General features: G+C 48.2%; 1 protein-coding gene across 5 annotated transcripts in view; it reads left to right on the plus strand.

Annotated features, from left to right (window-relative positions):
* Positions 1–13118, plus strand: part of dync2h1 (dynein cytoplasmic 2 heavy chain 1) — a 169881-nt gene that overhangs the window by 147280 nt on the left and 9483 nt on the right. For all 5 annotated transcript variants that reach the window (XM_061216771.1, XM_061216770.1, XM_061216768.1 and 2 more), the window contains exons 85-86: positions 374–583; positions 4230–4319. In XM_061216771.1, coding sequence (XP_061072755.1) covers positions 374–583; positions 4230–4319 — 300 coding nt within the window. The remainder of the gene's footprint in view (positions 1–373; positions 584–4229; positions 4320–13118) is intronic.

Here is a 13118-nt window from a genome sequence, read left to right on the forward strand (position 1 = left end):
ATTACAAACTGAAAAGAATTTGATTGCTTTGATTTTCCTGTTATGTCTACCTGAAGCGTCATTATGTATATTTCTGTGTGCTGGATGCTTCTCCTATGAACAGGACACCCCTCACATACCTCTTCTCTTCTCGCCTTGTCCTCCACCTTTTTTTATCCCTCACTGTCCTTCCCTTTCCCTCTCCTTTCTCCTGCCCTCTTCCTCCGTCTCTTAATCATTTCATTTTTCAATTTCAGGGTGCTTTATCGCCGTGACTGAAGCAGAGGTGACAGAGAAGAGCATTGGTCAGCAGAGGATTATACAGTCTGTCATTCAGGGTGTTCTCTCTCTCTCTCTCACTCTCTCTCTCTCTCACTCTCTCCTGCTCTTTTAGGGCTCGTCTCTGATCCATCAGAAGGTGGCCCCGCCCAGCGAGAGCCAGGGCTCTCCCGTGCTCTCGTTCGTGGTCCTGGAGCAGTTCAACGCCGTGCGCCTGGTGCAGAGCATCCACCAATCGCTGGCCGCCCTCAGTAAGGTGATCCGGGGGACGTCCCTGCTGACCGCGGAGGTGCAGAAGCTGGCCACCGCGCTGCTCAACCAGGAGGTGAGGGAGAGAGCGGGGGCCTCGTACCCGCTACGCCCGGTCACGGTGCCCGGCCTGCTTCTAAAGGCCCGTCAACTATAACAATAACTATAAATCATACAAGTCATTTTCTAAATCGTTCCAGCTCGAGTGGGTAGTGGAGTCCGCGCCACAACTATAACGATAATGCCGGTGACAAACGATATCGTCGGGATCGCTTTCAGAGGGCATTTCTGCCAGCTGCATGAGTGATGGAAATGCTGACAGCCAATCAGGATCTATCCAAATGGCTCATGACGACAGGGCGTGGGTGGTGCCACCATTTACTGAACGTTATGGTTCATCAGGGTGGATGCTCACGCGGTTATTGCTGTAGTTATAGTTCTTGGGGTCGACGGGCCTATGCAGCCTTTACAGCCGTCGCTCCAGGGAGGCCGTGGTGGCTTCTCTCTGTCGTTCACGTCTCTGGTGGATGAAGACATTTACATTTTAACATTTTAGTAATTTGGCAGATGCTTTTAATCCAAAGTGACTCACAAGTGCATAGCTTCTTCCACAGGTTAAAGCGTCAAATCCATAACTAGTAAAATACGCATGAAGGGCTGTTCTAAACAAAAATACAGTCATTGGAATTACACAAGATGGATATCGGAAGGAAGGGGGTGGGGGGGAATCAGGAGGGAGGACTAAGTTCTGAGTTCTGAGGTATAGTTCTGAGGAGCCAGAACGGAAAACAGGCGTGAACGTGCAGCTCGACCGCCAGGTGCTCGTAGGGAACCACAAGGCGACCAGAGCTGGCAGGCCGGAGTGGTCTTACTGGGGAGTAGGGAGTGATTAAGGATTGTATGTAAGGTGGTGCAGTCCCCTTAGCAGCCTGAAATGGCAACACTAGGGCCTTGAAGCGGATGCGTGCAGCAATAGGAAGCCAGCGGAGGCCAATAAGGAGACGGTTACATGGTCATCCTCACCTCCTTGCCCTGACAACTGTCGACCGAGGTCAATTACGTCAACCCGTTCATGTCTAAACACTTTCCATCAGTGCTCGTCACACCAGATTAAGGCCTGATTTGATCTGAATTAAAAGTTGTATTCAGACTTCTGTATGACTCCTGATGTTTTGTGTCGGGTAATTGCCACTCTGGTCACGGCACTTTCGTTTCATTTTTGTTAACTCCGCGTCTCCGGCATTTTTAAAAGATTGCTTTCCTCAATTATGCTCGGAGACGGCTGATAACAATCTAACGAGATCGCCCGCGTTCAGCTTTCACGCTTTGATTGCGCTCCTGATTAATTTAATCCGCTTAGTCATCGGAGCAGTCTTCTCCCGCACGCGATCGCCGGCCCTTTTTCCCCGATGTTCTTTTTCGGGTCGTCTCCTCTTCCTGTTCGGAGCAGCAGACGCGACTTGGCCCCTCCCGGCAGAGGTGGAATCGTTCCTCCTGATTAGATGTCAAACACCCATCAGCTTCAAACTCGGCGGATGACAAGGACGTCAAATCAGGAAGCTCTCGTTACGAGAAACTCCCAAACATTAGGGCGTGTGCGGCCTCTTCATAGCCGGAGAGAGGAGCCTGTCAGATCCTTCACAATGCTTCAGGAAGTGTAATCTCGAAACTATCCTGTTTACCTCCCTGGTAATTACCATAATCAGCTCCGCTCCGATACACTTTCTCACCAAGGAAGGGGTTTAGTGAAGCGCGAGAGAAGGCACAAAGATTACACCCAGCCCTTCCATCACCTTAATACTTTTACTTAGAATGCATTTTAAGGGCATTTTTCTAAAGATATTATTTCATGTTTTGCGATAGACCTGTTGAAAGGCTGTTGTAGATGTTAATTGAAGTGAGCTGAAGACCTGCTGGCCTGTGGTGTGGGGGCTGGTCTATGTGCATATGAAGAAGGGGAACAGATCTGGGCTGTCTAACAGTAGTTGGGGAAAGCGACCATTTTGTCATGTTTTTCCCCAGAAGTTTTCTCCTCTAAAAGTCTAAAAGAGTTTAAAGGAAAGATTCTGCCGTTCTTGGTGACCTTGATCTCCCACGATGCCGTGCTCCTTTTTTAAAAACCGAGGAATCGGAGGCTCGTCCAGGGGTGGCGAGGCGCCGCGTGACGTCTGAGCGCTCTGTCACAGAGACCCGCCATTGGTTGGCCTCTGGGGCTGTGGGCTCTCCGACGGAGCTGATTGGCTGAAAGGCCTCGGAGGCCTCGTAAGAGCACATCTCATGCAGGTGGACTCTCGACAGAGCCCAGACGCCCAGGTGGGGATAGCGCGGCGTTTAAGCGCTCTGTAACGACCCGGTCTGCCTCCCCTCACATCTGCGGTGTCCCGTGGGCCCGGCAGCCAGCACACACTCACGCTCACGCGTGTGCGTACGCGTCCTGCGCTCTTACAGGACGGCCGCAGTGCAGGTTTGACAAATGCGAGCAGGGCCGAATGTTAATCTTCCCGCGCTGCTGAGAGAATGAGGGATGAGCGGAGCCGGAGATTCTCAAGCCTCCTCACATGAGGGATATCAGATTAATCCCCTCCAGCAGTGCTGCTGCTCCGTGGGTCCGTTAACGCATACCAAATCCCCACAGCACTTTTTCTCTCTGTGTTTGTGTCTCCCCCTTCTCTCTTCCCTGTCCTGGTCTCTCTCTCTCTCCCCCTCTCTCTTTCTTTCTTTTTCTCTCCCCCTCTCTTCCCTCTCTCCCCTCTTTGTCTTCCTCTCTGGCTCTCTCACTCTCTTTGTCTCTCTCTCTCTCTCTCTCTCTTTCTCTCATCCTTACACATGACTTTTTTCTTTCTCCAGGATCTCTCTTCTGGTCTCTGGTCTGTTTTTGGGAATATGTTGAAACATCTTTGTTCCAGGATACCAGTGTATACCAATTAGCTATCACTGGACAGTCATCACTCACTAAACAGTATAGTGTTTTTTCACTAACAACAATTCACTATTGTTTGTTTGAAAGTTGCTTACAGAAATGTATATATGTATGCATATGATTTGCCTCATAACACTGTCTGAAATACACAGGTAGGTGGTTGATTAATAATATGGCACTTTACTGTACTGAGGCTGAGAAATAAGAAAGAACAGTCATATACGTAGGTCAATACGCTTACCAAAATAAACTGTTTGGAACATCATTAAGAAGAAAGAGGACACTGGTGTGCTAAGTAATTGCAAAGAGGCTGGTAGGCAGTGGGAGAACTCTATGACCCAACTATTTTTGCTATAATGAAGAAAACCTCCCAAAAACCTGTCGGACAGATCAGTATTGTGTCCCCAGAAGACTTCACAAACAGATCTACAGAGGCTACACTGTAAGATGCAAACCACTAGTTAGCTGCAAAAACAGGATGGCCAGGTTGCAGCTTGATAAGTAGTGCTCTCTTTCTTCTTTATGATGTTCCAACAATTTGTTTCGGTAAGCCTATTGTTTGGCCCATGTCTCTGACTGTTTTTTTTTGTTCTTATTTAACAGCCTCATAATGGCTTCCTTGACTTTCATTGGTGCGACTCTGATCCTCAATTGACAAATGCCAATATCAGACTGCAAGGGCAATCGAAAGTCTGGAATCAGCACTAGATACTGGAAGCTTTCCTATACCTACATTAAGGAAGCAATTTTCTTTAAGCGGGAATAGATTCCCAGAGTGTCCCTCTCTTCCTCTCCTCTACAGTGTCCTCTGGGCTGGCAGAGTAAGTGGGAGGGACCGGAGGACCCCATGCAGTACTTAAGAGCTGTGATGGCTTGTGCTCTCGCTATACAGGTAATGCACCAAACACCTGCAGCTAAATCACACACCAAACACCTGCAGCTAAATCACACACCAAACACCTGCAGCTAAATCACACACCAAACACCTGCAGCTAAATCACACACCAAACACCTGCAGCTAAATCACACATCAAGCACCTCCACCTGACACACACCAAACAACACCTCCACCTGACATGCACCAAACACCTCCACCTGACACGCACCAAACACCTCCACCTGACACACACCAACACATCCACCTGACACGCACCAAACACCTCCACCTGACAAACACCAAACACCTCCAAACACCTCCACCTGACACGCACCAAACACCTCCACCTGACACGCACCAAACACCTCCAAACACCTCCACCTGACAAACACCAAACACTTCCAAACACCTCCACCTGACACACACCAAACACATCCACCTGACATGCACCAACACAGGGCGGCCTGTAGCATAGTGGTTAAGGTAAATGACTGGGACACGCAAGGTTGGTGGTTCTAATCCCGGTGTAGCCACAATAGGATCCGCACAGCCGTTGGGCCCTTGAGCAAGGCCCTTAACCCTGCATTGCTCCAGGGGAGGATTGTCTCCTGCTCAGTCTAATCAACTGTACGTCGCTCTGGATAAAAGCGTCTGCCAAATGCCAATAATGTAATGTAATGTAACATCCACCTGACACACACCAAACAACTCCACCTGACACGCACCTTCAAACACCTCCAAACACCTCCACCTGAGATGTACCAAGCACCTCTGGCTAACACGTACCAAGCACCTCCAGCTACAGGACCGCTCGATTCTGCAATCCCTTCTAAGATGTTTGGCCCTAGTGCAAAATCTCTGCGTCTGTGTTTTATTGCCAGTACTGAGAAAAGACTTTTATAATTAGTAGCATCCATTAAAGCTTTCATAAGCATTTTACAAAAGGACGTAATAGTCCTAATAAAAATCTGTAAGACGCATCAGATAAAAAAATAAAAAAATAATTAAACGGATAACAAGAATCCAATTGAATGAACAGGCCGACCTTGAATGAAGCGCCGCTGGCTGAATATTAAGCGTCTCTGATGGTCTGTTGTGAATTATTCATTTCTGGCTATCTCTCATCGCAACATCACCTAAGGGACGTACAATCACTTCTGCTTTCCCCAAAATGATAAACAAGTCATCTGTCCTTTTATTATTATTTTTACCAGAGAGAAGAAAAGGCTTTAATTCCTGGAGTCAGAATAACGTGCCAACTGACCTAACATTGATTGCAGCAAACATGTTTATCGCACAAAAATGTTTACTTGGCAGTCAGATTACAGGGCTTTTTTACAAATGTTCATAAGTGTTCTTAATAAAGCTTAATAAAGTTATTTCTTTCTACAGGATCTCTCATTGCATACAGTAGAGATCAGACGTTGATGTCTTGAGTCATGTATTGTTTTTTTAAATTCACTGTAGTGAGTGTCAATTTTAATCATAATAATAATAATGAACAATTAATGGCTCCACAGAGTTTGCATGTGTGCCTGGCCATAAGACTCTCCCGTTCCCGGGTAATTACCCTCTTATTTAATCAGAGGGGGCTATCGGCTGTGGGGGAAGGGGAGGGTTCGGGGGCGAAAGATTGCAGCCCCAAGGTCTCGGCGTTCTTCACGGCTGTGAGGACCGCCGGCTCCTGAGCGGATGTCCTTCCGTGTAAAAGCTCCAGATTACTCACGGCCGGTCTGCTGGTGCACGCGCACATCGCTCACTGTCCGTTTAAACACCTGCGCCCTTTGTCTCACCGCCGGGTGAAACCGCATGCTCCGGCGCCCCGGAATCAGGACCTGGTCGGCCCGGGGACGTGCGTGCGCGGTCCAGGAGCGGTTAAACGGGGTCGCCGTCGATCTTTAACCTCATCTGTCCTGCCTGCGCGCTGACGACAGGACGCGATGACGCCGGGGGGGGTTAAACGCTTGACAGCCGCCGACACGTCTGCTCAGCTGTTCTCAGTTATCTAAGGTTTCTGCCCCGGCCCTGTGACATCAGCGCGACTTTTCCTTCGCTTCCTGACCCGGTTCCTGAGGTTTCCCGAGTCGGGGCTGCGACGGGAAGCAAAGGAAGATGCCTCCCCTCCTCAGTTCCGGTGGAGCTGGGTGGTCAGCGTGCGTTCCTGCAAGGCCCTGTTTGGACAGAACACTTGCGACACAAACACACTCGCACAGGTGTGTTTACACTGGGCAGAGGAGTGCAGGGGCGGAGGGGGCGCTGATGCGTTTAATGCTTCCCGTGAAAGGGACGGGCCCGTCACACTCCTAATCCGCTTACCGCCGCCAGCTGCCGCCTTTTCGCTGTCCTCCGTCACCTTTTCTCCAGGGCCGAGGGTGTCTCAGAAATACCAGTATATCCTACGGCTACAGCGGGGTGCAGCGATTTGGGCACCCCCGTTTAGATGTCTGTTACAATGAATCAGTGCGAACAAAAGCAAACCTGAACTCTAAATGGTACAGTGAGGCCTTTCGGCAAATTCTAAAGCAAGATTTTGATGCTTTTTATTTTCATTTTTAACTGTTTATAAATTATAAGAAAGGAAAATGCTGTGCAAAAGTGTGGGAACCCTTTATTCTTTATTACTTTTGTTTGTTACTTTTTAAGAAGATGATCACTAAAGCCCAGACCAGGTGATTTTTTCCCTTTGGCTTCAGTTAGTCAGGTGAGTATAATTCCAGGGCTGAACCCCAGGCCTTCTAGTGTATCCAACTCTCTCAATGTTTCAAACTACCCATTTCTTATGCCAGAAATATTATCAGAAAATGGAAGATAAATGGAACAGCTGAAGTCTGAAGGCAAGGTCTGGAAGACCAACAAAAGCTTCAGATAGAATGGGTCGAGACCTGGTGAGAAAACACCCACACAGCACTGCAAAAGAGCTGCAAATAAAAAGAGTAGCAGACACAGGTCTAACAGTTCACAGGACCGCAATACAACATACTTCAAACAGAAATCAACCTACATGGCAGAGTTCCCAGAAAGCAGCCTTTCCTATAACCTCAACACAAAATTGACCATCTGAAGTATGCAAAAGAAAACATTGAAAAGCCTGAAACCGTTCAAACAATGTGCTTTGGACTGACAAAACCAAAATTGAACTTTTTGGCCAGCACCAAAGAAGGTATCTTTGGAGAAAAAAGGGTGAAGTCTTTGTAGAGAAAAACACCTTGCCAAATGTTAAGCATGGATCCATTATGCTTTGGGGTTGTGTGGCAGCTGGGGGCACAGGAAATACTGTGCGAGTGGAAGGAAGAATGGATTCCACCAAAAATCAAGAAATTCTAGAGGCTAATATTCAAAGGTCAGTCCAGACGTTGAAGTTGAAGAGAGGTTGGGTATTCCAGTAAGACAATGATCCAAAGCATACCTCGAAATCGACCATGAAATACTTCCCAGAAAAGATGGATGAAGGTTTTGGAATGGCCAGCACAGTCCACTGACTTGAATATTATTAAAAATTTGTGGAGAGATCACAAACATGCCACTTGCAACAAGGCTGAAGTATATTTCTGAGGTAGAGGTGTCCTGCTAGGAAGAATGGGGAAAAATTCCAAAAGAGAATTGAAAGACTTTTTCCTTTTTTTATTATTTTAAAACTAAACATTTTTAATAAAAAGTAATCTTGCTTTAAAATTTGTTTCGTTGTTTCATGTTTAACTTTGTACCATTTAGAGGTCAGGTTCACTTAGATATTAATTGAAAAAGGCTTTTGCACACCACTATGTATAATGACATGTGCATATAATTGCAATATATAATGAATTTAGAAGAATGCTTTTAATATTAAGAATCCTAGTGATGTAATTCTTGCAGAAATATTACTTTAATACTTCAGTCTGGGTTTAGTGGACATTTGTGTGTGTTTGTTTTACTTCCTGGTAACTCAGTCATGGTTTTTTTTGGCTGCCACTGCTGGTTTTGGGTTAATTTTGTGGAAGACATATAGTGTGAGTTGTTTGTGCAACAAGATCAAAAACATTTTTCATAATCAGATATATTATTTATAATGAACTGGCTGCTAAATTCATTTCTACAGAATAAATAATGAGGCCTAATCTACTGAGACTTCTGTCCAAAATGAGACTTAATAAAATATAGTCTTTTTAAAACACCAGTTGCCTTTGTCCAAGTCAAATTTCCCTTCACGGGCTGGAAGTTGACCTTATCTTCATTTTAACTGTAAAGTCAAATCATGTCAAATCCAAATCGGTATTCAATGTGAAGCTCAATCAAATATGATTGGTTAAGCTGAGCCGTCCCTGGGCCCGACTGCGGTAGCCTGGGTCAGGCTCTTACCAACCGCCCGCGTGCCGTCTCCCACGGCAACTGGGCCTCCCGCCAAGACGGAATTCTTTCTGTGTGTTCTGGAGCGCTGCCACCCCTGGCTATCTCGGACACCTGTCCCCCATGAAGGAGGTGTTTGTTCTGATGTTTAATAAGAAGGGCTGCACACCATTTAAGGGCTTCATTGGCTTGCCCAACAGAGCCTATCACATTTCTCATTAAACCCATTTGCACAGCATGGCCAGTGGATTTCCAGGCAGTAGCTTGTGGTTTCTATTTGTGTGTTCGTTTTGAATCTCTCGGGAAGCGTGTCACTGCTAATGCCGACAAGGACAACATTTCGCGTGCCTTGACTTTATTAAGCTTGTTATGTAAACCCAGCTATACCTAATCTACAGACAGAAATAAATCAGAATTTACTTGCGGGTTATATTCCCACGTGTCGCTCTGAACTTTTGCAATAAAGTTTTATGTAGACTTTCTTTTGGAGGTAGAAAAGGCTGACATTATTTGGGAAGCAACTTTCTTTATGGCTTTCTCCGAGCCAACATTTCAGATTTGCTAGTTTGCACACTGCAGATCAAGCCTGTGCCAACTTTCATCCCACTAAAGACTGATGGAGTAAATGCACCATTAGCATCGAGCAATTACCAATAGAGTCTAAGACTTATCCTTGGGTTCACCTTTTGTGGCTCTGATAGTTCTTTGCAGTGATAGGAGGCTGACTTCTGTCTACCACCCCTGATTTATAGGGCCTACTGAAGTGGTGCCTGCTAACTGTTGTGTCTGAGTGCTCAAGGGGGAGGGTTTGTGAGGGCTGGGAATTTGGCAAGAATGAGAATACTACTCTTTGTGGTATGTGCCATACAGTCTTTAATGTGTAATAGGGCTTAACGTCTCGTTTTGAAGAGCTCATCTCCTCCAGCAGTGTCCTGTTGTTGAACGTTTTTATGCGTGGGTTGGATCAAATGTGTGACGCCCCCTATACATTTGACTACTAGTACCAGTTTCACCAACATTCTGATGAACTCATCTGAATACCTAGGCAGGCTGAGCCCTGCTTAGTCTCAGTCATAATGGTACAGGTTGCATAATGTCACAGGTCTTCAAGTCTGAGTTTGTCACAGTTTCGCTCACTCAAGGTTACCGCACTGAAATCTCTCTCAAATTTTCATTGGAATTTGAGATAAAGATCTGTCCAGTTGTAACGATGAAATTCCTTGGGATATTATTTGAACCGATCTTTCATGCGTTTCATCTAAAAATCCTGACAGTATTGCACACTCCCTGTCCAGGTCTCATTGGATAAATAGCTTTCTCCAAATTGTCTACATGGAGACATCGATTCATGGAGCTAATTGCAGAAAGTTGGATTCGGCAGCTGCTGCTGTCAAATCTTAGTTATGATTTTGGTTGTTTTGATTTGGGTTTTTAAGGGGGGGGGAAAAAAGACTCTGTTCTGCTCTGTTTGAAAAAGGAATCTCATTGTCCGGTGTAGCAGAACGTGCCCACGGTAATGAACTTCTTCGGGATGATGCGGTGTTCTTCATTAGCGCCCAGGCTAACGTCCCCCTGCTCCCTGCGCTGGAGAGGCCGGCGCCCGAACCCCAGGGGGGGGGACGTGAGCGAGGCTAATCCGCCCGGGTCTTTAAAGATAAAACGCCTCCCTGGGATATAGCCCGTTTCAGAGGACGGTGAAGTTCCCCCTCTCTTCCTCTGTGAGCGGCCCTTTCATCAGCGGAATAACCCTGCGGCGCGGCGACGGGGGGGGGGGGCGGGGGGCTGCGGTCGCTGAGGCTCTCTCCGAAAAAGCCCCATTACAGCTAATCTCGCCTGGAGGGAGCCGCCGCCTGGGTCACACAGCCCCCCCCCCCCCCCCCCACACACCCCCGCGGGCTTAAACCCAGATAAGCATCAGATTTTCTCAAATGGGAAAACTCACAAATCTATCTGGAGCCTAATGTGGTTTCACTCTCGGAATTACACTTATAGACATGAAATTACACTGGCTGAGACCAACCGGCCCACTGTTAGTACTGAAGGAGAGGTCTGGGATGACGAGAGAGGCAAGCTCTGGGGAGTCTCACGCCCAGATAAAAAAAACGATAGATTACTATTTCTGAACTGCCGCCTGAAATTACAGATGACAGCACATAGTTTCAGAGTTCTGGGTTTGTTTCTGGGTTGGTAGCCCAGCTGCCAGTCAGTGAGTGAGTGCACAATTGGGGCACTCTGGCCTTCTGCTCAGGCCCTGCAGTGCTTCTGCTCATTTTCCTGATGAGCGACAGTATTGCAGCCTCCTTTTACCCTCTTTTCACCCTTCTGCTGCTGCTTTGACCGAGGTGCCGGGAAATGTCTGCGCTTGTGCGCTGAGCTGACCCAATCAGCAGGGCCGTGTCTGTGCACGTCCACTAGGCTGACCAATCAGCAGGGTCGTGTCTGTGCACGTCCGCTAGGCTGACCAATCAGCAGGGCCGTGTCTGTGCACGTCCACTGAGCTGACCAATCAGCAGGGCCGTGTCTGTGTACGTCCACAGAGCTGACCAATCAGCAGGGCCATGACTGTGCATGTCCACCAAGCTGACCAATCGGCAGGGCCGTGTCTGTGTATGTCCACTGAGCTGACCAATCAGCAGGGCCGTGTCTGTGTGCGTCCACCGAGCTGACAAATCGGCAGGGCCATGACTGTGCATGTCCACCGAGCTGACCAATCAGCATGGCCATGTGTGCGCACATCCACCGAGCAGGCCAGTGAACCAGGCCGTGTCTGTGACACTGCTGCGACTAATCGGGCGTGCCGCACTGCAAGGGCACGTTGCAGCAGGACTAAGCAGCTCTAATTCTGCTCATTACGGCCCCTTCCCTCTCTGTAATGGAACTGCCGGTGCCCATTTATTACCCCGGCTGTCGGAACGATTTCACAGCAGGGCGCCCGCCCCCCTTCTCCGTGACCCACCGCCACACGACCTCTCCGGTCCCAAACACCGCTATCTCTGCGCTCTGTGATTAAGACCCCACCTCTGGATCCTCACACTGCAAAAAAGTGTCTTTACACGGGTCTTAGTCTTATAATGAGACCGTAAATCTTTTTTTTCTCTCTCAAGTAGCAAATAGTAGCTTGTTTTTTGTTACTATGTGCTTGACAAGTGGAATTGTCTTACCCGATTGGCAAATCTTGAAATGTGTCAAACTGTCTCATTTCATTGGCAGCCTTTTTGTCTTATTTAGCAAAAAAAGTAACAGAAGTTAGATTTTAAGTCTAAATATAAGACTCAAATATTTGTAAAGATGGACTTACTTTTTGGGTTTTTGCATTGCGACCCTTCTGCTCTGTTCAGTTCCTCCGTGTCCTTCCCTCTCTGCGTGGCCTCGGGTATCTGCTCCTGCATACAGTGCGCCCACATTACCGCCGTTACGCGCCATGAATAATGCATGTCAGGGGTCAGCTCGCGGATGTCACACGAAGGCCGTTCGGGCTTGACGGCTCTCTCTGCTTTCTGAGCAGGTGCGGGTCAGGGAAAGACAGATTAGGGCTCGCTGGCAATGACAGCGACAGAGAGATGCTCCTGGATGGAAAGTGACAGATTCCGTCTCTGGCGGATGATTGGTCGATCCCCGCGGCCCTGGGACGGTGCGTGATGCTTTGTACCAGCGCTGGTCCCGTCGGGCGAGAGGCGGGGACGCTCCTGAGCCTTTCTGACTTCCTCTGAATACGAGGTCGGGCTGTGATCGATTCTCTCTGGGCCTGATTGTGACACTAATGTTTCCGTCTAATTTTGCTCCTGACTTTTACTGCTCCTGACCCCCCGCCCTGTCTCTGTCTCTGTGTCTGCCCGTCTGCCCGGCTGGCCCTGTCTCTGTATCTGCCCGTGTGACTGGCCGGCCCCTTTCGCTCTGATTCATACTCAGGGCTCTGATTGGCTGTCCTGTCTAACTTCAGAACAGTGGGAGTGCCGCCTCCAGCCTCTCTCTCCCACACAGTTCTGTCTGTAGCATCACCTTTCTGGAGGGGTGCTGTTGAGGAAATGAGTGAAAATGTGACTCCTTCGATCACGGATTCCTTCTGGAATGCGTGTAGGCCTCCCTGCTCTGAAGGCATTACTGGGTTGATTGTGGGCAGATATGTTGAGGGGTGAGCGGGTGGGATGGGGAGTAGGGGTGAGGGGCGAGCTGGCACTTGTCCAGACCTGCAGCCCAATCTCTGCTCTGAACTTAATCTGGGGCAGAGGTGAGGCCTGGAGGCACACACACACACACACACACACACACATTCACACAGACACGCATACACACATACTGCAAGCAAACACACGTATGTACACGCACGCAATCACATGTTCACAGTCACACACATACTTTCACTCACATACACACACGCCCACACACACACACTCAACACACACACACACACACACACACACACACACACCCTCATTTCAGCACAGTGCTCTGTAAAGTGCTCAGACATCAACCAAACCAGGACAGCGCAAA

The sequence above is a fragment of the Conger conger genome, chromosome 13, assembly GCF_963514075.1.
Source record: "Conger conger chromosome 13, fConCon1.1, whole genome shotgun sequence".
Lineage (NCBI taxonomy): Eukaryota > Metazoa > Chordata > Actinopteri > Anguilliformes > Congridae > Conger > Conger conger.